Genomic DNA, 25596 nt, shown 5'->3' with positions numbered 1-25596 from the left:
TTATGATCCATATTCGCTCATCACCAAATATTATATAGAGATTTTTGAAATTCGCAATTCATGAGTGCAAATTATGAAGCATTCCGTCAAGGAATTTGCGAATATCAAAGCTTTACGATATGTCTTCAATACGAATACGTTCTTTCAAATATCGAGCCGAATACCGAATAGATTAAGGGAAATGAATTTGCTCGCCAAAGTACTTTTATTGTTACGCACCTTAACGTCGCACATAGTTACCACATCAATCGAAACAAATTACTTGTACACGATGGGCGTAAAGGCCTGCATGAAGGCAACGAATGAAGTTTGAAGCCGCAAAACCAGTGAGCACGTTCTGGCTCCTTGAAATCGGGCCGCGGCGACCGCATCTGGATGGAGTAGAAATTCAAAACGCTGGCTTAGACATGAGGTTTCAGTCGCGGCAAAGAACACCATGCGGCTGGGATTAATCCGGAGACCTCCAAGTGGCGCAAGTTAGACTCGGCAGTGTACCAGCAGCTTTGGCTTAGTGCACATGGCGTTCGGCTACTGGCGCTGGTGAACGCTCCGAACGCACTTAGATACGATAGTAAATGTTTCGATAGCCGCTGCCGTTGTTCAGTTGATAGAGCACCGTGCGCGGCATGCGAAGGTCGTGTGTTCGGATCCGACCGGCGGCATGCGATTGCCTTTTCTCGTAATTGGTAAGCAATTGCCTCTATTCTCATTAACAAGCCCCACAGATAAAAAAAATCCCTATGGTTTCCTAGGTTTCAGTGATTGTTGGGTTTGCTTTATATGTACATCATGATGAGTGCCTAATTTCCCTACCCATGTCAGCATGCTTCCTCAGGCATTAAAAAAACACGTGTTTCTTTTGAAACAAATAAAAAGCCTGCATTCATTTATGAAAAATACACATGGTGCGAAATAAGCATATTCATCGGGCATCTCGGGAGCTGGAACAAAGTCTTTTGAGGGATTTGTTGCGGTAAATTTCTGAACGACGTTCACAAGCCTCCAGGCAGCGAAGGGAGCTTGTAACATCATCACATCAAATTTATTTTTCGAGCGAGAGAACTGCAAGCCAACAAAAATCTAATGCAGGTGTCCTAGATGTTGTTTGGGAAGAGGATGTGATCCTTCAGACTTGTGATTTCCGCAGCCTTCATTGCGGTTCACGTGGTCGGCAGGTGCATAGAGGGACAGCGGCGCGTTCCTCACAGCGATGGCTCATTCTGTGGTGTTTCGCCAACTCATCGGGATCCTGCTTGCCATCGCCGGGCCGAGACTGACCGCCTGCGAACCACTGATATCGCTCCATCGTCTCCAGGAAGCGATAAAATCGGCTGGGAGTGAGATCGGCGCCCCTTGCCGCAGCCACACGCTTCGGTATGTGCAGGAGTTCAACAATGGCACACCGTGGGCTCTGAAGAGTGAGTCACTTTACGCTATTTATACTCCGTTTCATACTTAGCAGGCAACGCTGCGGAGGTTGCTGAAGTAGTGCGTCCGCGAAATCATGTTACTCCGCCACCTATCATTCGTTCTTCTCAGAACTCCGGTCATTGTTTGGACGAATTCAAAGAGCGGTATAAAACGATCTGGTAGCATTGAAAATCATGGTCGAAGCTGCGAGGCGCTCAGTGTTCGGGCTCTCTGGCCACAATTTTCACGGAGTGTGAACTACTTTTTGGGCGCGGATTGAGTAGGGGCGATTCGACCTGCGAACCGCGTATCATACCGCCCCGTGTACTCTTTGCTTCTCGAAATCTCGACGAGTCGCAGGACCAAAATGTGGCAAGAGGTAAAACAAAGTCCAGGAGATGTAAGTCACGGCACTTAAGATTTGTGGCAACGAAATATGCTTGTGCTAGCTTTGGTTGTATGGAGAACTATTTTTTGCACGCGGACAGGACGCGGACAAAGCTAGCTTGCGCGAACAGGCGCGCTAGCTTTGGCAGCGTTGCCTGCTACGTATGAAACGGAGTATAGGTTGTATTCTGTGGCTGTTTCTATTCGGTTCAGGCGCTCTGTCTGCGAGCGCATATTAGGCGCCAGGCACGTTTCCGAGCAGAGGCAGGGGGACGGGGGAGGGGGGGTCCTGGGCCCCCTCCTCCTACCTCAATCAAGTGACTATCATCCTCCCCTCCCCCCTCCCCCCACCGCCCCGCTGGCTCGTTACGAAAAGTTACCTTAGGCCCCTCCATATATAAATTTCTGGCTACGTTCCTGTGAGCCACGAAAACTCTGAAGAAATCAAGAGTTGGACGAAAAATCGTCTGGTCGGGGTGGATTATAAAACGTGACATTGCAGACGCCAACCACAACATAGAAAACAATACACAAAAAACGTTTCGGCTCCCATTTTGGAGCCTTGTTCACAGTAAACAATTGCCAACGATTACGTTACTTCCTGAAGCGAAATTTGAGCGCAGCTCATCAGCTCTTTCAGATTTTCGATCGATTGAGGCAAAGAATTCGAGCAAGACATGCATGTATACAATTACGGACAACTTGTTATTTTTCACACATAGTCCTTCTTCAGAAACACTCCACTAACAGTTCTTGATTGTCGTGAAGGAAGGTTTGTGGACGGAGAAATAGATAGATGGATATCTATTTCTCTCTCTCTCTCTCACACACACACACACACACACACACACACACACACACACACACACACACACACACACACACACACACACACACACACACACACACACACACACACACGCACGCACGCACGCACGCACGCACGCACAAACACACGCACACACACACACACACACAGACAAAAAATATTGGTGTCACTACAAGCCGGTTTCGGGAGTGAAATGCGTTGGCCGACGCTTATTTTTGGGTGCAGCTTCCAGAGGTTACGCTAGAACATCGTTTTCTTTAAAACGGCGGCAACCCGTCCTTTTCGGTAAGGGTTTCACGAGTTTGCACCGGCAGGGGGAAATTTTCTGAATGCAATTTTTTGGCGTTATATGCGTTTTTTGTTTCCGTACAAACGTCCACATAGTTACAGAGAGAAAAATATGTAATTTTTATTCAGCACAAACACTGGAAGGAGTGGTGCTCAAAGACGTTTTAATATTGACGCTGGTATTTTTTCTGAGCGATGATATCAGTTTATAATTAAGTTAAATTTGATCACTGTATTAGAGATTACAAAACACTCCTTGTTTTGCCACGTAATAGAGAGAAATACTTCGTGGGTTGTGATTAAAGATTAAACTTGGGCTTGTAGGTAAGTATTCATTGCCTGTCAACAGCGAAAACGAAGGTGGGACGCAGACGGAAACGCAGACAGGTGCCGACATTCAATCGAATGTACTGCAGAAGCGATACCTAGAAATACGGCAGGAAACAAACACCGAATAATCTTTTAAAATCGTAGCCGAAACGATTGCAGCTAAGACTGGTGCTAGGCAATATAGTCTACTACCTTGTTAGACAAGGTCACAGATGGATAAATAATGCATGTTACATTCTTACTGTGAATGTAGAAAGCCTCTGCGATTTCGCAGGTCAATTTGTTTTAGTGGCGGAACAGAATGAGGGAATTGGTTTATATAGGCTCGTATTTGCATTTTCACAATGATCACCTATCTGTGAATGGAGGCCTTTCTTCCTCTTCTTTCATGCTCCTTCAGTTGCGCGTGAACGCGTCTCCCAGTTTGAGCGATATAGACGGCGGTACTTGTGAGCGCAGTCTCCTACACCACGCCTAGAGCGCATGGAATGAATCGGAAACATGTTCCTGGAAACCGTCCTAATTTGCATTGCGTGTCCACATCACTTGCTTCCACATTCTGCTGTTTAATAGGGCCGGAAAACAGGTCATCGATGTCGTATCTGCCTGAAACTCCATGTTGCATTCCTTCCATGCGCGTATGGAACCACAGCCGACCTTGTTTTCGTCTTTCCCACATTCGAGCGATCCCTAGTTTTCACGCATCGAATCAGCTTTTCGGAAGCCCTGTACATATGACATGTGTCGGATAGTCGTTGGCGTGTAACCTGAAGACCTGTGCCGAAACGCTTTCACTAATCCTTCAATGACATAAATTCCATTGACATGACGTGACACGAGGCTGTTACATCTTTGATGAGTTTTATTGCCATAACACGGCACTGCTGTCTTCAAGCCCTTGGCGAACGTTACGCAAGACCTCCTGCATGACGGAAGCCAACAGCCACCGGAACCAAGGAGCATAGGGGATGTGTTTTTTTTTGTAGTTTTTCATGAATTAAAAAAAAGCTGAAGAAGAAACAACCACATGTTGCCGGTGGGATCCGAGCCCACGACCTGCGAATTTCGCGTCCGGTGCTCTATCAACTGAGCTACAGCGACGGCTGTCCAATCCAATGCTGTCCAATGTGTAGTGTAAGCGAACCTTAACTGTAAGCTAGCCTTACAGTACACATAAATACCGCTTAAAGCAGCAGATTGGACAGACGTCGCCGTAGCTCAGTTCGTAGAGCCCCGGACGCGAAATGGCGCAGGTCGTGGGCTCAGATTCCACTGGCGACGTGTGGTTGTTTCTTCTTCTGCTTTTATTATTCTTCCATTGATGAAAAACTAGAAATTAAAAATAGACATCCCCCATGCTTCTTGGTTTCGGTCGATGTCGGCTTCCGTTATGTATGCCATAAGGAGTAACGTTATCCACTTGGCTTGTATACAAGACCTCCTGGGTATACAGGGCGTCCCATGTTACGTGCGCGAAGCGTTTCAATAAAGCAGGTACCTCTAAAGAAACTAATAATACTCTGCAAGCGCAAGCATGCACACATGTGTCAATATTTAATAGATATGTGGCACCTAATTTTAACTACGGTCAATGAAATATATTGCTAAATTTCACAAGAATGTAACTGAATTCAAATTTTTGGTGGTCACTATCTTGCATCTTACAGTATTTTTGTTTCTTATTTAACTACCTACAAGTGAAGGTTAGTCATAGCCACAGGGTTCGAAAAAAATCAAAGTTGCCAGTTTCTGGATTCCATGAAGCTCACAGTAGGTAGTCCTTCCAAGTCGGCATAATAAATGTCACTGCGTCTAAAATTATTTCACATCATATCAACTTTGTTGTTTCACTGACGGCATGTTGAGGCTGGCGACGTATAACACATGGGGATCACGTAGGCCAACCACTCTGTCGTCTGCTCGACTCCAACGAGTATAATGTCGTGCTATAGTATTTCATGCGCCGGCTGTTAGTGTTGTAAAATTGTAAGGTACTGTTATCGAAACATTGAAAGTAATAGTCAATTCTTCCGTTGTGTAGCAAAATATATCTTTTATAGTGTTTCCATCGCTCGCATCGAGCAGATAAGACTGTCATAGAAAACTAAGGGAGAACGCGGTTGACGATAGCAAGAACGTTCGTACCAAAAAAATGCAAGCCTGTCGACGGGGTATCTGCGGATATATTGATTGTTACAGTGGAATCTGACAATATGTCATAGATATTGCGTTCATAAACTTTCCCATTCAAAAATGCTTTTGTCCAGAATTGCTGGGTATGACTGATTACTTGACCCTTACGTTTCTCTGGGTTGGCTTCAGAGCCAACAGTCGCACATTAGAGAGATTTAGCATGGCGGAGACGTACTAGCGCAGGCGTATACCGGTTTACCGGATGCCTCTTGCGCAAGCGCAGTTACATGGGTGTGGTCAGCCGGCGCGAGGCCATTGCGTGTGCGCAAGAGGCGTCTTGTAAACCAATATACGCTTGCGCTAGTACGTTTCCTCCTTGCTGAATCTGTATTATCATTAAAGCATAGCGATCTATAGCCGTACTCGTAGCGAGCCAGCCAATCAGAAATATTAAAAAGATGGTCAAGTGGATTTTTATTGGTTCGCATTAATCTAATCTTTGCTGCGAACACGCGCAGTTCTTATGCGGCTCCAGCAGGTGCCTTCGATGCTATACCTACGTATTTGCATGCCTGTCACATATATCTGCTTTTTAAGTGTCGACCTAAATGTTCCTGCCTTTGTAATGAGTATATCCTTGTGCGCATTATTAACAAAGTCTGCCCTTTTCTCAAGCGCGAACTCCAGCAGCCAGCTGAACGGAGAAATTGTTTCAAGCGAAGCTGCCGCTCGCTTCTCGCATGGAAGATATTCAGCACTCCCCCACTTGTGTCATGTGCTTGCACAATGCAAAGGTTATTTTAATGAATAGTTTCAGGCTCTGCGTCTACGTGCGAGCGGACACTTCTCCATTTTCAATTTCGACGCGGCGGTCGGCTTGCGGCGGCTAGCATTAGGTAAAAGTTATCCATATTATCCTACTCTGTGCATCTTGTTCTTTTCACATGCTTCACAAAGGTTACCAACTAGCTCAAAGCCGAGGTTTGTTTATTTACACTTCTTCCAGAATGGGCCCCCTTTGTTCCCTGCTTTTAGTGCACCATCCCTTTGCCCTGTGCGTTTGTTAGTTTCAACGCTGTCGCGTTAAAGGCCTCGTTACGCAGAAAATACGGCGTCGGCGTTCGTGCTGGGAGCGAAGAACCACCAGCATGGCTCTGGCAGGTAGCGGCTGACAAGGCTGGGCACAGATTGGTCGTAGGGATGTGCGTCGTCACGTGACATGGCTGATTTGGGAGGAGCTGCCACTCGGGCTTCTCAAATCAGATGGGAAGCTGAGGGGATTCGAACCCTAGAGAACCCTTCCATTCCCAGCCATACATGCTCCCCCAGGCCACGCAGACACGGTCGTATAGCTTGGTTAAGCGGGGGTTTTATTGGCGTTAACCCATTAAAGCTATCGCGCCGTACCCTTAAGGCGGAGCTTAAGTGTCTCCTCCAATTTTTCTTCGTTGCTCACCACATACGTTCCAGACAGTTTGTCTTCGTTCACTGTGCAGTGTTTGATGGCTCGGCAAAAATGGACAGTGGTATCCTGTTGGGCGGCCTCACCTTCTTGGGATTCTATTCGGAGTGCATCGAAGCCCTGCCCATGACACGCGAGCAGGAAACACTGGAAGTTTCCGGTGTACCTTTTGCGAGTCAGTACTGCCTGCTCAACGTGCACTTGCCCGACGACGCTTCGCCCCCGTTGAGAGTGAAGGTGAGAGTGGGCCGAATTACGAGCGTCCGAGAAGAAAAGTAGCCTGCACAAGAGCGGCTATGTTTGCAGTGCCACGCATTCAGTGTCTATGCGGACATATGAGCATTCCCTCTTTCCTTGGGAACGCCTAAAGGAGAGTAACGCTAGGAGTGGTTCTCCAGACTAGAAATTCTGGATGCGAGCTGGCCTGCTGCGGTGACCCGTTGCTTTGGTGAAAATAGACAAAACGCGACGAACCGTTTATCACAGGTAAATCTACCCCGAAGCATGCATAACTGAAGCAGCCTATGCAGAATTTAAAGTTTTAAACTTCGACCATCACCTCTCATTACCTTGCTTAGTAGTAGGGTTCTATTGCCGGTTGGAGATATATACTTGCGGGTTTTACGCTTCCCACTATTGCAGAAGGGGCACTATTGCAGAAGGGGCAGAGGGACGCCCTGTCAGATATAGACAAGCGAACCGATCATGGCGCTGGTATCCGGGCTAGCCTGTCTTGCGGTTTTCATCGTGCGTGTCACTATACTCTGAAAATGGTGAGGAGCCACCTTCGCTATGACAAAAAATTCTACAGGCAACCTGCAGGCAAATTTGCAAGCTTTTTGCAGTAGTGTCTCAGCCTCACTTTATATATACCAGGTGTTACGAGGAAGCCAGTCACTAATCTTTAAAAATAGTTCTTTTGAGTTATGTAGGCGGCTTCGGCGGCAGAATAATTCCAGCGCTTACGGACACGGAAAAAAGGTGAATAAAGTTAAATATTTAGCCGATTAACTAATTTCTGGTAATTAACTTATATCTTACACAGTTAAGCAACTAACTGCAATTGCAGGTTTGTAGCCGCTAATTAGTAATCGCCATATCGGTTTTTAGTACAAGTTTTGCCTGCATCGTGCCAAAATACACGCGCTTTCGAAAAGCACATGCAGTGCAGTCTATTTGCAGTGCCGATGCAAAGACACTGAAATGCTCCTACTGATCGCCCTTCCCTTTCTTTGACAGCTTCTTCTTTCCCAATGACGACCAAAAACAGTCGTATTGGCATGTACAACATTCTTGGACAAAAATTTTCAGTAATGAAAAACTGTAAGGTGCTGATATTGAAATATCGAAGGTAATGGTCCATTCTTAGGACATGTAGCAAAATATTTCTTTTGTAGTCTTTCCATCGCTCGCATCGAGCAGTTAAGACTGCCATATAAAACCAACGGGGAAAGCTTTTGAGGATGGCAAAAACGTTAATAGAAAACAAAATGCCAGCCTGCCGAGGGGAGATTGCGAATGCATTGATTGTTATAGTAAAACTTACAATGTATGACAAAATAGCGTTCATAAACTCTTCTCCATTCAAAAATGCTTTTGCCCAGGACTGTTGGCCTAGCGCGCAGCCTATAGTTAGTACTACTTGCGAATAGGCCGGTTTGCTCAGAGAAACGCGAGGCGTCTGCGGTGCGGGACCGGCGTGCTCACAGGACTTGTTAAAATAAACCATTTTCCTAGGAAACCAGTGCTAGCTTTTAAAAAACTACCAGAAGTGTGGCACAGACTAAGAAAGGTCCTTCCTTCGAATCTGTACACCCTTCTTGTTAACCGCAATATCTACAAAAGAAATTTCCCTCTACTTAGTAATTCATCTCATTGCGTAAAAACGTTCACCGATAAAAAAAATGTCGTTCTTACGGCTGAACTTTCTTTGTATTCAAGCAAAGTGCGTTTGAATTCCACGAGCGTATATGCGTACATCGTGTGTCGTAAACATGGCCCAGTGTTTACAATTGGCCGTAGAGCTGCATTAGCCATCATAACAGCTCATTCTATGTTTCTTAACGACTTGCTATGGTTGGTTTCGCAGAAAAATTCTGGCCTTACATATAGGTTATCTTTCCTCATCTTCACAGTCTGGCAGGTACTAGGACTAGTCGGCAATCACAGCTCCGGCCGCATTGCCGCGTGTAGGTAGAGACGCTGGTTCCGCTCGGCAGCTAATTACAGTCTGTTTCCAATGCAGCCTATCCCGGAGTTCTTGTGGAGTAAGGTACGAGGCAAGACGCTGAGACTGGGGATATGCGTTCCCTCGACATGCACCGAAGGTGACATGGATGTCCTCGGCAGCCGTCGTAAGTGCACGAAGCCGAAGCCGTTGGCCGCATGATGTCAACCGAAACTTCGTTCCTTTTCTATATAAGTGCGATTGTGCCCCCCCCCCCCCCCCCCCCCCCCGCCCGGGTTTCGTCGTGTGAACTGACTGGCTTTGCTCTCATTTCCAACATTAATTTTTACACCCTTTTCGCGTTGCACTGCTCGAGTAATAAGGTACAGGAATCGGCCATTACAAAAAGCAGCAAAGAGGCAGTCTGAAGGGCTACTTTACTGTACTCGTCTGTGTTCGTATGGGTGGCTTCCGCCTCGGCGTAATTTTTTTACGTCTGCACTAAGGCAGCTTAAAGTGGTTGAGCAAAGCTACTGAATGCCTAGGCTTGTCCGAGGTCTGTTAGAAAAGTGTCTTACCTTTGGCCGAAGAAAAAAAAACTGGCATAACTGGAGTGTTGGAAACCTACTCACCCTAAAAGTAGTCTCCTTGAGACTCCACACACTTCTCCCAGCGGTGCTGCCATTATTGGAAGCATTCCGAAAAGGCCTCTTTCGGAATGTCGGCCCCTTTCGGAATGCAGTTTATCTCAGCTGTCGTTGCAGCCATAATGTCCTCTCTTGTCTGAAATCGCACTCCTTTCAATGGCCTCTGATTTCGGGAAACAGCCAGAAGCCGTAGGGGGCCATATCAGGAGAGTCAGGAGCCTGTTTAACTACAGAAGTCTGGTTTTTCGCCAAAAAAGACTGAATCAAGTGTGAGGAATGTGCAGGAGCATTGTCGTGATGGATGCACCAATTTCTTGTTGGCCTCAACTCCGGTCTCTTGAGCCGCACAGCATCCCATAGGCGACGGAGGACATCCCTGTAGTACTCTTTGGTGATTGTTTGACCCTGTGATGCTTACTCGTGGTGTGCCACACCGCGGTAGTCAAAGAGAGCAGTCACTTTGACGTTGCTGCGCCCTTGGCGGGCCTTCATTGGTCTTGGTGACGTGGACTGCTTCCACTGTAACGACTGGGATTTGGTTTCCGGGTCGTACCCGTACACCCAAGACTCGTTACCAGTCATTATGGTGTTCATGAAGTCGAGGTGACTGTTTGTGGAATCCAGCATGTCCTGTGAGACTTCAACATGAATCTGCTTTTGCTCCACCGTGACCAGCTTTGGCACAAATTTTCCGCAACTCTCTTCATGGGCAAATCTTCGGTGATAATGGAATGTGCAGAAAAAGTGCTAATGTCCACCGCTTCCGCAATTTCTCGGATAGTCACACGACGGTCCCGCATCACCACAGCGTTCACTTCGGCATGTTGATGGCTTACCGGAGCATGGCTTGCTCTCCACCGATGTGCGGCCGTCGTTAAACCAGTTGTATCACTGCGTACCTGTGTGCTGCTCATAGCATCGTCACCGAAAGCCGTCTGGATATTCCGAATGGTTTCCATTGGCTGTCGTCCAGTTTCTGTTGAAATTTGATGCAGTAGCGCTGCTCCAGTCGCTCCGCTATTTTCCTTGCAATAAAAAACCGACGAGAGCACTGCGCACTACCTCGCTAAAACGCTGCCTCCCAGCGACTGACGCTATCGGCAGGCAGGAAAAAAATTCGCGCATGCTCACGAAGGTTCAAGGTCGGCTGATGCAAGCGCGCTTGTTTCATATCCAACAGGCGTTCGAAAAAAAAAATAAGGTCGGATACTTTTCTAACAGACCTCGTATAAGTGACCTAACAAAGTCTACATTTTGCCCCCGCACCCTATGGGTTCGAAGAAGCAGCTGTGCTGCGATCCTTCCCGACCTCCCAAAACGCTCCCTCCCCTTGGTTCACATAGATCGCACGCCCATAGATGGCACACGCCCACTGCTCGGGTCACATGGTGAGCGTGGACAATGCTGGGTTCATCCTGAAGGGGAGCACCGGAGTTTTCTCTCACGGCATAGGACGCCACTGCATGTGTCGTTGGCGACGAACCCCGTAAACCTAGGAAAAAGTTACCCATACAGTTTCGTGAACGGCGAGAGAAAGAAATAGAGAGAGAGGGAGAGAGAAAGAAAGAAAGAAAGGAAGGAAGGAAGGAAGGAAGAAAGGAAGAAAGAAAGAAAGAAAGGAAGGAAGGAAGGAAGAGAGAGAGAAAGAAAGAAAGAAAGAAAGAAAGGAAGGAAGGAAGGAAGGAAGAAAGGAAGAAAGAAAGAAAGAAAGGAAGGAAGGAAGGAAGAGAGAGAGAAAGAAAGAAAGAAAGAAAGAAAGAAAGGAAGAAAGTAAGAAAGGAAGAAAGAAGGAAGGAAAGAAAGAAAGTAAAAAAGAAAGAGAGAAAGGAAGAAAGAAAGAAGGAAAGAAAGAAAGGAAGAAAGAAAGGAAGAAAGAAAGGAAGAAAGAAAGAAAGAAAGGAAGAAAGCAAGAAAGAAAGCAAGAAAGAAAGAAAGAAAGAAAGAGAGAAAGAAGGAAAGAAAGAAAGAAAGAAAGAAAGAAAGTAGGCTTCTGCGTCGTAGTGTGTCGCAAAAGAGAACTGCGCCCCGTTCCCTTCTTGACCCAAGAGGATGCTTTGACGGACACGCGACCAGACAGGAGGCGCTCGGAGCCGTGGAACCGTCGCAGGTTTTCACGCGGTCTAGCCGCGCTCCGGCCGGCGGGGGCTGGGGATGGAGAGGGATGTAACTATCGCTGCTGCGGATGCGTACTTGTTCCATTCTGCGAACGCGAGGTTCATATTTTATTCAGGACATCATCCCCGCCGCGTGTAAAAAAAAAACGCTTACGAGTGTTTCTTGGTTTCCTCATAACGCCAACAATGGTCGCCCCCAAAAGGAAGCTGCTGGCAGGCCCACGAGACTTGTCTCAACAAGCCCAGAAAATCTGGACAAACGCTTCTACTGCCACCGCATGCTGCATGGCGCTTAACATCGTGAAAATACCGCGACGATTTTGAGCCTTTGATATACGTATTTTATTTCACCTGGCCTTCAGAACTAGTCGGTGCGAGAGCAGGAAGCATTTTATAAGTCAGATTCTGCAGCGCGTAGGAGCAGTAGGCCATCGCTATCACACCTTCGCGCACCATCTCACCGCCCTGTTTGGTTTCCCTTCACGGTGTAAGAATATATTCTTACACCTTGGTTACCTCTCAATTACGAATTAAAATGTTCTATAGAGTTACGCGATGTTCACTAGTGACGGCCGACTGATCACGCTAGTTGGTGATGGCAAGAAAAGCTGGGCATCTGTTGATTTGATATGATTTATTAATGCGAAAGCATTTCTAAGATATGTCGGAGGGGTCGTGTCACCAAAATGTGTCCGCAAAATGTGTCCGCAAAACGTGTCCGCAGCAGTTGTGACGTTATCAGAAAAGGTAGCATCAAACGAGTGGTTGTGATCGAAAGAGGATCATGTGAGGATGCTGCGCAAAACAAAAATTAGGTCGATAGTAAGTTTAGTTAATTAATTAGAGCCAAAATGTCGGAAAAAACGTCGAAATAGCGTGGACGTCGATAAAGTGAGTGGACGGGAAAACAGCTGTGCACGGAGAAATAGTGAAAAAATAGGCAAAAGAGTGAAAATAAAGTTTGAAATGAATTGCATTGTATTTGATGAGTGACAATTAATCGAACAAAACGTTTCATTCACATAGATTAATTAGTTAATTAATTATCAGCAAAAAGCCTTTCGACGGTTTTATAGGCTGGACGGGGATATAGTACGCGGACGGGAAAGAAACCATGGCGCCAAATATGAAAAACCAAAATGGTTGATTGAGATAAAAGAAGCTATATTCAAGGTATATTACAGCATAAGATAATTACGATAATTGAGTAGTTAAATTAATTAACAACGAAAAAGAAAATGATAAAGAGGGGTGAAGAGTGCTGAGGAGGCGTCAGTGCTTTCGCATTCTCCCAGTGCGGGTCGTCACAGTGATCTCAATTTTTTTTTTTTGCGTTAGACTAAGTACATGAAAATATTTCCTATTGCCCTTAGCGTTCTCGACAAGAGTCGCAGTTTGCTATTTATTCCACTAGCGCCGCTTCAATGGTTGGACGCATCTGAAGCTACTCCCGAAAAAAATTTGTGGACAAAATTTTTGCGACAATTCTCGTTACGACACACTACGATACCGAAGCCTACGTCGACTGCAGCGCCGTTAGCGGCTCGCATAAAGTGTTTCAGGTGGCTATCGCTCTAGGCTGCACCTGCGTTATCACCGTCAAATGCCCTTCATCACTGCCCGCGGCGCCGTTCTTTCCTTTTTCTCGCCTTTCGCTCCGTATATCCGCGAAAAAAGATAAAGGGCTATTTCGGTCTTCACCCTATAACAGCATATTTCGTGCCCGTGGAGGGCTAATTTCTCATACATTTTAGACGTTTCAAGGGAATGGGATTTTACTATGAAAGCTGCAACTGCAGTATTTTCTTGGGTGTAAGGTTCTGTAATGGTCGTCGTGGAAGTAGTAGCAGTTCTATATCCTGAAAAAAAGTCAGTGGTGTCACCACTCTGAGCTAACGGGATCATCGTGTCACCAATGAAAATGGAGCATTTGCATGCTAACTCAGTCTGTAATCAGAAGCGTCCTATTAGCAAGTCTCACATTTTAGAACCTGGAAATGAGGAGAGAAGAGAAGAGAGGGTGATTTAGATATATCTCTCATTGCTCCATATGGGGGAGGGGGGGGGGGGGTCGCATTCAGGGAGTGCTTTTTAGGATCAGTATTTCCTGTTTCCAGCCCAACTCTCATTTTTACATTCGAAGTAATGGTGGATGCACGAGTTTTCGTATTTGGCACCACTTGCACCATTTTGCATAAAGTTTACTGCATTTAGAAGAAAATGCATCAACGTAGCATTAAGGTCCTTGTCTTCATTTTTATAGTCAAAGAAAGGTGTAAAAGTCTTAGTATTCCCAAACCAAATAATAAAGGGCTGTACCTCTATGAAAAAAAATTCAGGGGGCACTTTGACTGTCTAAAGTGCGTAGAGGCGAAAGCGTTTTCCGCACCACTTTCAGTGCTTCTGTGGCACTGGTGGCGTCACATGTAATTGAGTACTAATTACTAAGTTATGACAAATCACTAATTAATAGTTAATTACTGATTAATGCCTGAATACTAATTAACTGCTAATTAAGCTTAAGCTTCACCTTTAGGAGTGGAACGCGACAGCGTGTTGTAGCGCTGCCAGGGAGTCCACGGAACGCCACCACCCGTTCGGCGCGATGCCTTGCCGTTTCAACGCAACGGTTTTTGAGGAAAGGAAATGGCGCAGTAAATCTCTGTCATCTCGGTGGACACCTGAACCACACCGTAGAGGAACGGAGGAAGTGGGAGTGAAAGAAGAAAGACGAAGATGGCCCGTAATGAAGAAAATGAAAATTGTATTTGAGGAAAGAAAATTACGCAGTAACTGTCTCACATATCTTGGTGGACACCCGTCAAAATTCAGGGGGGGGGGGGGTGCACTTTTTTGACCTAAAGTGTGGTCACTGATGTGTGGTTAAGATTTTAAGCTTCGCCTGTAAGAGTGGAACGCGAGAGCGTCTTGCAACGCTGCCAGGGAGTCCATAGAACGCCATTGCCCATTCGGTTCTACGCCTCGCTCGTCGGTAAATTGGTTTTTGAGGAAAGGAAATGTATTTCTCTCTCATATCTCGGTGGACACCTAAACCTCGCCGGAAGGGAAGGGAGGAGGATGGGAGTGAGCGAAGACACCGTATTCACTAGACGTGCCTTTGTTCATTACAAACCATCGAGCTGGCATGGCAGAGTTGATAGCATGCTCGTCTCGCACTCCGAAGACCGGGGTTCGATTCCCGAGCTCGACCAATTTCTTACTAGGTTTTATTTATTTATATGGCCTGACTAGAGAAGAAAATTAGGCTAATTGGGTAATTAAGCAATTAACTAAGCTCAGTCCCACTTACTTGGAGCATCACTATATGGTCCCTTCAATTGGTTGCATGGTTACTAGCCAAAGTACAATTGGCCCCGTTTGAAATTGGCGCACTGTGACGTCACGACCGTTTCGACCAACTGAAAAGCGTGACATTCTCTGTCGACAACTGCTGCTTACAACAATGAGACATTAAAGGCTTTCGCCTTAATAACTGTAAACAGACATAGTAATTTTGTTGGTTACTCTAGTTATATTCTGTAGAGCGTATATGATGGGCACCTTAAATTGTATGCGAAATGGTTGTGTTCCCTGTTATCAGAGGCCGTCCTACAGATTTCATATACAGGAAAAAGAGGCACTACATAATCGAAATGCCAATTTTTTCCCGTTAATACATACTGACTGTTGAACTCACATTGGTTTTCAATATGCAAATATGCAGCGGTAAATTTGGTAAATTGGTTTTTAAGGAAAGGAAATGGCGCAGACTCTGTCTCACATATCTCGACGGACACCTGAACCGAGCCGTAAGGGAAGAGAGGAAGGTGGGAGAGAAAGAAGAAAGAGAAAAAGAGATGCCGTAGTGGAGGTTTCCGGAATAATTTCGACCATCTGGGGATCTTTAACGTGCACTGACATCGCACAGCACACGGACGCCTCTTGAGTTTCGCCTTCATTGAAACGCGGCCGCCGCGGTCGGGTTCGAACCAGAATCAGTTTTTGTTCACTTCACTATATATACTTGGAGCCCAGAGAGGCTTTCTTTTGCATAAAGAAGTGAATTTTTGCTTTGTCTTCTAAGTAGTTGAATCGTGTTAATTTCAGCTGGCTGAATTCTAACTTCCAGTTTATTCCAACTGGCATTTTGGTACCGTCAGTATATAACGTGTATTAAACAGGATACCCTTGATACGAACTGCGTATAATTCGAACAAATTTTCGCTACCCTTCGAATCTGCTTTAACGAGAGTCGACTGTACAACGGATGTCATCGAAATCGGTTCTCGGGACGGCGAAATAAAGCCCTTTATCCGTTCGCATGTATGAAAATACGGCGCCTAAACTATCTGGCTCTCAGCCACAAAGGTGACTTGCTCAAAACACAAGCAGCAGCAGAGCTTGTGTGCAGTTCAGATTTAAGCAAGTTTATTTAAGCAACAAGAGAGAAGCCGTTCCCAAAGTACGGGGCCGCATCACAATGTCCTCTGCGATTGAAGGCGCAATCGAACACTCTGGGAAGATGCAGACGGCTGAGCGCTGAGGTCAGGCGGGCTGCGAATAATTCCCTAACACCATTCTTGACTGGAATAGTCTTCCGAATGATGTGGTTTGCGCACCAAATTTTTAGACAGCTATTTAAATGATAACCTGACCTACCTGATGGTGTTTCATCGTGGATACTAACTAGTTGTGAATCCATTTCTTCATGTTTTCTTGTGTTACCTCGCTGACATGTTCCGAATATCTTCTTTGCGTGTGATATTATATATCATTAATCCCCCTACTATGATGCCTCATGGACGCAGTAGGTGCTTGAAACAGGTAAATAAATAAATAAATAAATTCTAAAAGAACGCAATGGTTTATAGCGAAGACTGCGAAGCACTTGCTGGCGTTTCTTGCACTGCGACGGATATTTTTTTTTTATGCGCACCAGTGCTGCAGGTAATCGGCGCCCGTAAAAATACAACGTACACCGAGTGCTCGCCCCGCAGAGAGTCATACGTCTCAAGCCTGACCCTCATCCTCGCAACGTAAGTGATCGTCTATCCCTGGTGTGAACGTCTTCCAGTAACACGCCATCTTCGCTTATTCATGTTCATTCGTAGCTTTACTCCACCGACCACCGAAACTAGAAAGGTGGTTGACAATTGTAAGAAGATTAGAAAATCAGCTTGCATCTCGGGGCTTTGAAGCGCAGGGTCAGTCGGTCGGTACCTATCACTGGTCGTGGCAATCTGCATTGGAAGAAAGAAGTGAAGGGTTTTTTAATGAGTGAAATTCAGACATCGAATGTAATGTTAAGTTTGCCCATACATCTCTCCTTTGCAAAATGGTCAAAATTAAATGGGCCATATTTAATTTTTTTTACAATATCTACTTTTGTTCAAATTACATATGAAATCTTGTTATATGTAATGTCATTCTTATCACGTATCCACCTCGTATTATTCCATGCACTGTACCTTTGATTTCTTTCATTACGGCTTAGGTGCTGTCTATGTTAACCTCTACTGAGTACTGCCAATGAAGGGGACTGCGGCCCTCTCAAGCTGGCTTCTGGCAGCTTTTTCTGCAAGCCCCCTACATCATGTACAGTGATGTAAATAAAGTTCTATTGTATTGTATTGTAAAAAAAAACTAGCATTTTAAAGCGTATCACGTAATAGCTTCTAGCGCGTTGCTGCGGATAAAAGCTTGTGCGTTTTTCTCGTTTCCTGTCAAAGTGGATTTGGCTCATTTCGAAAAAAAAAGAAAACCTAGTCAAGCGAGGAGTATAAAGAAAGCATCTTTATTCGCAACTCATTCGTTTTTAATTGGTCTACCAATCATCGTCCAGCTCTTTGTCGACGTCCCCGCCACAGAGTGGCGATTGGATGAGGTCATAAGAGCGAATAGGAGTGTAAGGTGTCGGTGGTTCGCGCGAGGTCATCAGGACCGCTAATCCTTTCTCAGCACCCCGCCGCAGCCATCTTCAATGGTCCCCCGCTCCCTCTGGCGGGAAAGGACGGAAGGGTGCGCTCGAAGCGAAGTGTCACCTTTCGTTGAACGATGCGCGCGCGCGCGCGAAGGCGCCGGGGCCCCTCGGGCGTCCATCGCCCTTTGGGGCCAATTCGCGCCGGCTATCCAAGCGACGGTGAGAGCCGCCGCTTGCTGATCGCCCCCTCGTCTTGGTGAACACCAGATATGCGACACAAACTCGCGACGAACGTCTGGTTCGAAAAGTCTGCGGACCTTCTGCGGATTAAGCACTGCTGGACGGGACGGTGTCAGGGCGCCGTTGACGAGGGGGGATGGGGGCAATAAAGATGAGCAATAGCCGGCGACAGCACGGCTAGCCGGGAACGGCGAAGGCCTGAGTTGGGTGACGCTACTGACCGGGTGTCGGTGAGGCGCCGGATAGCTAGTAAGCCTGGGGAGTGCTAACCCCCAAACTCTGAAAGCTTCCTTACCTCAGTAAGGGAGCCTTCACTGCAGTGAGGAGCCCTCATGTCAATCTGAAACCTTCCTTACTGAGGAGCCCTAAGTAAGGTCGTCCTTGGTGCGTCCTCACAGTTGAGGCAGGTGCCAGCTGCCTTCATGCGTCCTTACGTCGCTCCTGGCCCTGGAGGAGCGCTTAACCTCACTGCTGCAACAAGTGACTCCGCACACTCACGCGGGCGGCGAGACGCGGCGAGACGCGGCGCCAAGACGCGAGCCCGGCGTGAGCGCAGTTGAGCAGGCGGGAGAAAATGGCAGCGTGGACTGACCGCTACGCGGGCGACTACACGCAATTTTTTAACCGCGCTTGTGAATACGCATTCGATGAAGTGTACCTGTATCCTCGAGCAGCTAGGTTGCTTCGCGACGCGGTGAATCCAGTGGAAGTGCACTCAGAGGAAGAATTTGCTTTCAGATTCCGCAGCGGTGCGGCTCTGTCACATTTGGGCATTCGGCGGCGACAGCGAGCGAAATCCGCCGCCGCCGAAATGTTGCCTCGTTCACACCTCCCGGCCACCACGTCGCCGCTCGTGGCGTGAGAGATATGGCTAGCAAATAGCATAAATCGACGCTGTAAATGTACCATAAGCGTGTGCATGCTTACGTACGCTAAACGCAGGTATTTTGCGGAACGTTACAACGTTTCTCAAATTTCCACTTTTAATTCAGCGTATGCAAACAGCGACACAATGACATGACGATTGACGTTTATGTGGCTATTCCCTTTGCATCTGGTGGACGAGTTTTCCGCCTAGCTCAGCCTAGTGGCGCCATCTGGTTGTTAGGACGGAAACCATTTGTCAACAAACCGATGGTCTTAAGCCTAAAATCGGCTGAATCGCCAATCTAAATAAAAATAAATTGCTGAGGCTCAGCTTGGCTAAGCCTGGGGAATGCGAAGCATATTAGTGGCTAGGCTTGGTAATACATGGCTTTCCTTGGTTGAATACTTGGTCATTTTAATACAACCACTAGAAGCCTTCGTCGTGGGGGAAGACAAGGGCATGGCTACAGCGGAACGCCGACTAACCCCGAGACGCGCGTTGGGTGAGCGCCTGGATTGCCACGGAAGCCGCGTCTGCCTGCCCGGTGGAGCGAGCGTTTCACCTACACCGAGTGTGAACGCGCGTTCGAAATGCGCGGGTGTGACGGCTAGGGGTCCCACGGCGACGGCGCGAGGTGGAGGCCGGCTCTCTCATCCGATGTCACGTGGTGTGACGTCAAGGCGTCACGTGGCGTGACGGCTAGGGGTCCCACGGCGACGGCGCGAGGTGGAGGCCGGCTCTCTCATCCGATGTCACGTGGTGTGACGTCACGGTGTCACGTGGTGTGACGTCACGGTGTCACGTGGGGGTCCCACGGCGACGGCGTGAGTGGCAGCTCTAGTAATATGCTTCGCATAAAAAATAAGGCCAATTTATCACTCATACTTTCCTTAGAGGCGAGATGTGAGGAAGAGAAAGACCGATGGCCCATTTATGGCCAGCGAACGCACTGAAAAACGCAGTAACGACGACGAATTTAGTTTGAATCGAGGGGCACAGCTTCGAAGGGCGCCGCCATGTTTGTTGTCGCCGCGGGAATGCAACTTCCTACTAGGCGTCCTATTGGCCGATGTGAAGGAACCCTCAAACCCAGACACGCGGCGTGCGTTCCTTACTTGAGGAGAGGCGAGGGAAGCTTTCAGAGTAAGCTGGCTTCCTCCATCGAACATTCGCGGAAAGGCGGCCTCACGTAAGGTTAGGAAGACTTCTAAGGAAAGGAAGCTTTCAGAGTTTGGGCCTAATAAGTCTTCCGAGCTCGCAAGTGGCAGTTACAGCGGTAACTGCCTGTTTAAACCCGATAATCCCCAACTCCGGGACGACGCGAAAGTCGAGGGTCATCGGAGGAAACCGATCGCACGTGCTGGCACGACTGTGGGTTGCATTTGTTTTTTTTTTATTTTTGCGAGGGAAAGGATGTTTCTCCTGGCACGTGCTGGCACGACTTTGTGTTAGTTTTTATTTTTATTTTGTGTTGGAGAGGATGATTTACCCTACGGAAGCTGGAGGGCTGGCCATGCTCTCGGTAAACCAACCATATGAAGAGTGTAAAATGATTGGGTGCTACCATATCTGGGCCGGGCCTTTAGGTCTTTAAAACTGGGCCCCGGAGCCGGAAAAAGGGTTCTGAGTTAAGGTCAGGTGCTATGCATCTTCGGCTATGCCGTGTAGGGGCCTCCCTTAGTGTTAGCCAGTTCCACTTTGTGTTGCTTTCTCTTTTTGCCGTTTAATTTGTGTCCAGTGCCTAGATTTGTATGTGATATAAATATGTGTATATAAAACTTCAAGTACTCCCTTGATCCCTGCGTCTCAACTCATCGTACGACCGTCTCTGACAGGGCACCCGTGGTGCGAAGATAACGTTTCAGTCTTCCAGTCTACAAACCGTCTCTGACGGGGCACCCCTGGTGTAAGGAAGGAAGAGAACCTGAAATCTACTAGGAGTAACTCGCTCCTTCCCGCGAAAAATCACAATGTCTGCCGCTTCTATATACGGTGGCATCACTAACTCTCTAGTAATTGGCTAGAGTAGCTAAATCTGATAATCACCAAGTAAAACCGCTGCGGAACGTTTTTGTTGTGAGCATAGGCGGTCTTCGCTATGCTAGCTTCACTAAGAAGGGAAGCCGACGTAGAAAGATGTTCTAAAATGAACAAACATTGCACACCATGAAGCTTCAGCGACTGAAGAATGCGTTTTGAAGCACAGCGAGCAATGTTTACAGCATGAAAACAGAAACGCTGAGAAAATCGCTTTGTTTGTGTCCCAAGTGATGTTTTTCCTGTTAGCTTTGCCAGAAAAAAAAAGGTCTCAGAGCAGAAAGCTGACTTGAGGCCAGAGGTCGCTCTTTGAAGACTCTCATGGTTTGCATGTGCACCGATGTAAGGCGACACATCACGCTAAGCGCGAGCTTCTGCGACGGCGGCACATTTATTTTCGCCACTTTGCCGGGAGACATGCCAAGCGCTGGAGTTTTCAACGACCACACGGGGCAGCTCAACAGCTTCTTCTTCGGCTGAAGGAGATGAGCCTGTCACGGAGGATCCGCAGAACAGGACATCCATTGCTTCAGCGCTGAAGATCGGGTGACGCGCAAAACGCAGGCCGCCGGTATTTACTGCCGATGATTTTCCAGAGCTTGGAGATTGTGCTCGCCAGCAGGATGCTATAGACAAGGAAACCGCGATTGTAGCAACACAAATTGCACAGCTGCGTCAGACGAAAGCGCGTATAGCCGAGCGGCGGAAGGAAAATTCAGAAAAACAGAAAGAGACGCCCGCAGGCAGTAAGGCAGCAAGGGTAGTGGGTGTTGTGAAATGTAAACCTGCCGCTAGCACACAAATATGGGAGGTGGTACTAGACACTCTTACGCAACTGACCCAACTCATTCAGAGCAGTAGACATCATGGATGAATTTGCCGGAAATATCAGAAAGAGATTACACAATGGACCTGCAGAGGGGTCCCTAATAAGGTTGGGGAAATTAAGAAAAAATTATTACACGGCAAGCGGCATTCATGGGCGTTTTGGTTACAACAACATAATCGGTTTTGTCCCTTCACATCATATATAGGGTGTCTGCGTTATCCCATCCCTGATAAAAGAGCAAGAGCAATGACAGAAACGTCAGGACAAGCTGCTCTATATGTTAGGGTCAGCGTTCCCCAACCGGCATTTGACTTGAGCAAGTGGTGAAGCACTCAGCAGGGCGTAGTTGCGGTACTCGCGCGCCCAAACAAAATGCCCCTAATACTAGTGTCCGCGTGCGCTCGCCCAGAAACACAGTAATTAATCTTCGATTGGTTAAACATATCCGTCATTCATACCCTGGAACCCCGATAATAATAGGTGGAGATTTTAACGCTCTGCACACTGCTTTTGGATATAACTTTGATTCCAAATGGGGTGATCAAGGTGAGACTGCCTGCAGAGAAATGGAGGTTACACTGCTAAATCACCCAGGTGTCGCAACACTGTCTGCTACAAAAACACACTCACCGGATATGACGTGGTGGAAGGGGCACCCGTGCCCTACAGTGGCAGGCAGAATGAGATGCATGGGGTAATGACTATGTCGCCATTAGCATAGGTTTCAATTTGGGACAAATGAAGAAAATTCGAAGAAAAGTTTCTGTAACACACTGGGATAACATACAACAGCGTGCAAGAGCTCATGCTGTTATCCCGAATACTCTTGTGCCAACCCTTCAAACTATTCTCAAGGATCATACCATTACAATGGCAGTGAACGAAGATACGCCAACTCCCGACGTTCACCTTCTACAACTTTGGGCACGCCGAAAACAAGCGGAGATACAGGCTTCTCGGCATCCTGAAGACGTGCAAAGAAAAATTGAGGTGAACCGAGTGACGGCGCAGGCACGCCGTTATGAATAGCAGCTGGCTCATAACTAGTGGGACGACTGGTGCAGTAATTCGGGCTCAGGAACGACCAACAGGGTACTCTGGAGGATTTTCCATGGCATGGAAAAGGGGCGGCAGATCAAAGATCATGCAGAGAGCGTGTTAGAATCGCCTTACAGTTAACGCCAGAGGAGTTTGCAGATCAGGCTTCGGTTCTTGTCTTCCCGAATCATGCACAGTATCCGGCTCGTCCACCGGAAAAAAATGCAGTTAATAAAACAGAGATAACGGCACCATTTTCCAAATTAGAGTTATTGGCTGCTATCGAAGAAGCGAGTGGCAAAACTGCTCCTGGACATGACAGTGCTCCTTATGAGGTCTTCAAGAACTTGGGAGGAGACGCAGTTGACGCCTTATTTGACGTAGTAAACGAGGTATGGCACGGAGGAGAAATTCCAAACAATTGGAAACACTTGGTGGTGGCCCCAAAACTAACGCCCACAGTTTGCAAGATCTATGCAAAGATGATTGCCACGCGCCTATCGTGGTGGTCGAAAAATGGACTAGAATACCATGCTCAACAAATTGGGTTCCGTACAAACCTTGGCACAGAAACTGGGTTGGCTATACTGGCTGAAGAAGTCATACATGTCTCGCCTCATAGCCACCTTGTACGCAGCGGGGTGGCTACCGACGTGGCGAAGGCATACGACAACGTGTTACATGTCAATGCCCTTGACAACATGGAACGTATGGGTATTCCCTTTAAGGTCACAAAACTGCGCATAATCTGCTTAAGGAGAGGACGCTTTCTGTGCGGGTAAATGGACAACAAATCATTAATTGCGCCTCAAATAGAGGCGTGCCACAAGGTTCAGTTTCAGAACCTTGGCTGCTTAATATCGCACTCATACCATTTACGTCAAGATTAGCTGAAATACCAGAGGCGCAGTTCATTGCTTAAGCAGACGATGTGAGGACTTGGACTACAAATAAACAGCTTGAGACACAACTTTTATCTGCAAGAGGCCTTAAATGCACTAGATGAGTATGTCCATGATGCAGGTCTGGAACTGTCACCGCAAATGTCCAGCTGCATTCATTTGCGAACATTAATGGAAGAAGCCAATTAGCAACTAAAAGAGTCACGCTAAAGGCTCTAAACCAGTCATTACAAGAGGTGGATGAGTTGAGAGTTTTTATCCTACATGTAGTCATACATAAATCTGGCAAAGGAACACAACTGCTCCATAGGATGAAAAAAGCTGCAGCGACTTCCTTGAACTTGATCAAATGCATTTCGTCTAGGGTAGGAGGAGCCCGAACGGATATCGCAACACGTCTTGTACAATCAGTGCTACAACCTAAGATACTCTACCAGGCCTAGTTCCAACGACTGACGAGGCGACAATGGACGGAGTTGGAAACAATAAATAGGAACGCAATGCGCACCATCACGGCCTTACCAAAACTTACCCCGATCCCGACTCTACAGGAACTTGCACAGCTGAATACACTGGCAGATATAACTGATCGGCGAGGGGCAAGGAAAAATCTGAAGCGAAAGTACGTTATGACCACAGAATCCTTGTACAATGCGTGCAAACACCTACAGTGGCTCACCCCTCTTCATGAGAATTCATATTATTACGACAAACAAGACGAATATCCTTAATCGTAAAGATAGGACGAGAACTCGACTTCTGGTTCATGTACGCCCAGGAACATGTATTTCATATGCGGACGCGTCGATTACAGAAAAAAGTGGTAGAACAGCAGCCGCTAGCCCGACACACAGAGAGCTAAACGTACATCATGAATACGTATCAGACCACCCGGACCAGCTTGTGATGAAACTTTATGCAATCCGCGATGCTATGGATGCTATGCGATGCTATGCGATGCTATGCGATGCCATAAGATAAGTAAAATAGTCTATAACAGTAACCCATATCTATACAGACTGCTTAGCCGCCATGAAACAACTGAAAATAGTGACCAAGACACTACGTATAACGCAGGAGGTCCATGCACTCAGTAAGAAAAAAAGATACGCATCGAGATACACTGGGCACAAGACGATGCTGAGAACTGCTGAGCACAGAAAAGTAGACAACCTTAGATGCCAAGTTCCAAACACTAAATCATCCCTCACCAGTCTCCCTTTCGACGCTCGCTCTGCTCTCCACACCTAAGCTTCCTCCATAAGGAAAAGTACATGTGCCCTCATACCCGCGTGCACTTTTGCTCTCTCGCATTACCTAACAAGATTGGAGGAGGTGTCCCTTAGAAGGATCAGGGCTGGGGCAGCCCTTACCTCGTCGGTCACGTGCCGATGGGACTCTGAAGAAGACGCAGGACTCACCACCTGCCCGAGATGTTCCACACCGGCTGCAGAGGTTGATGTTCGCCACCTGTTGTGGACTTGTGCAGGGACAAGGTGTTCAACGACACGAATTTTACAGGAAGTTGGACTAGCGGCGACGAGGGATGAGGATTTCTCCAAGTGGCTGACCGACAACAATAAGAGCAGGGCCTTCTCTGATTCCTGCATGAAAACAGCTTACATGACTTCCTTTAATTGGTATGCAGCCAACACAAATTATGCCTTTATGGCAAGTGCGCGAAATAAAAAAAAAAACTCAATAGCGTTCTAAGCGAAGACACTGCGTGGAATGGCTTGTTATCTATGTGCCTGAAAAAAAAAAACATGATTCCAAGTGTAGATATATCGGCACAGTAATCTTAGTTTAAGCGATACAACAGGTGCATTTCTCTGGAATCCTTATGCGATAATTAAGAAATCAGTTCGTTTTATCGAATTATTTTATGCACACCGTAGTTCGGTTATTTCTTCTTGGTGGATCATTCTTTCCTGAAAACCACAAGGACAAGCATCAGCTGCGGAACCGTCTTGAGGGCTGCTGACCGCACTCCGC

The 25596-nt window shown here is 47.0% G+C and overlaps 1 protein-coding gene across 1 annotated transcript in view; it reads left to right on the top strand.

Annotated features, from left to right (window-relative positions):
* Window positions 1–6893: 6893 nt before the first annotated feature.
* The window catches only part of LOC149358078 (nose resistant to fluoxetine protein 6-like), a 79569-nt gene continuing 60866 nt past the window's right edge, over window positions 6894–25596 (top strand). Inside the window, exons 1-2 of the mRNA XM_089576724.1 lie at window positions 6894–7076; window positions 8975–8982. Of these exons, the coding sequence (XP_089432850.1) occupies window positions 6894–7076; window positions 8975–8982 (191 nt within the window). The remainder of the gene's footprint in view (window positions 7077–8974; window positions 8983–25596) is intronic.

Source organism: Amblyomma mixtum, chromosome 3, assembly GCF_055824585.1.
Source record: "Amblyomma mixtum isolate Tamu chromosome 3, ASM5582458v1, whole genome shotgun sequence".
Taxonomy (NCBI): Eukaryota; Metazoa; Arthropoda; class Arachnida; order Ixodida; family Ixodidae; genus Amblyomma; species Amblyomma mixtum.
This window is presented reverse-complemented; position numbering and strand designations above follow the sequence as displayed.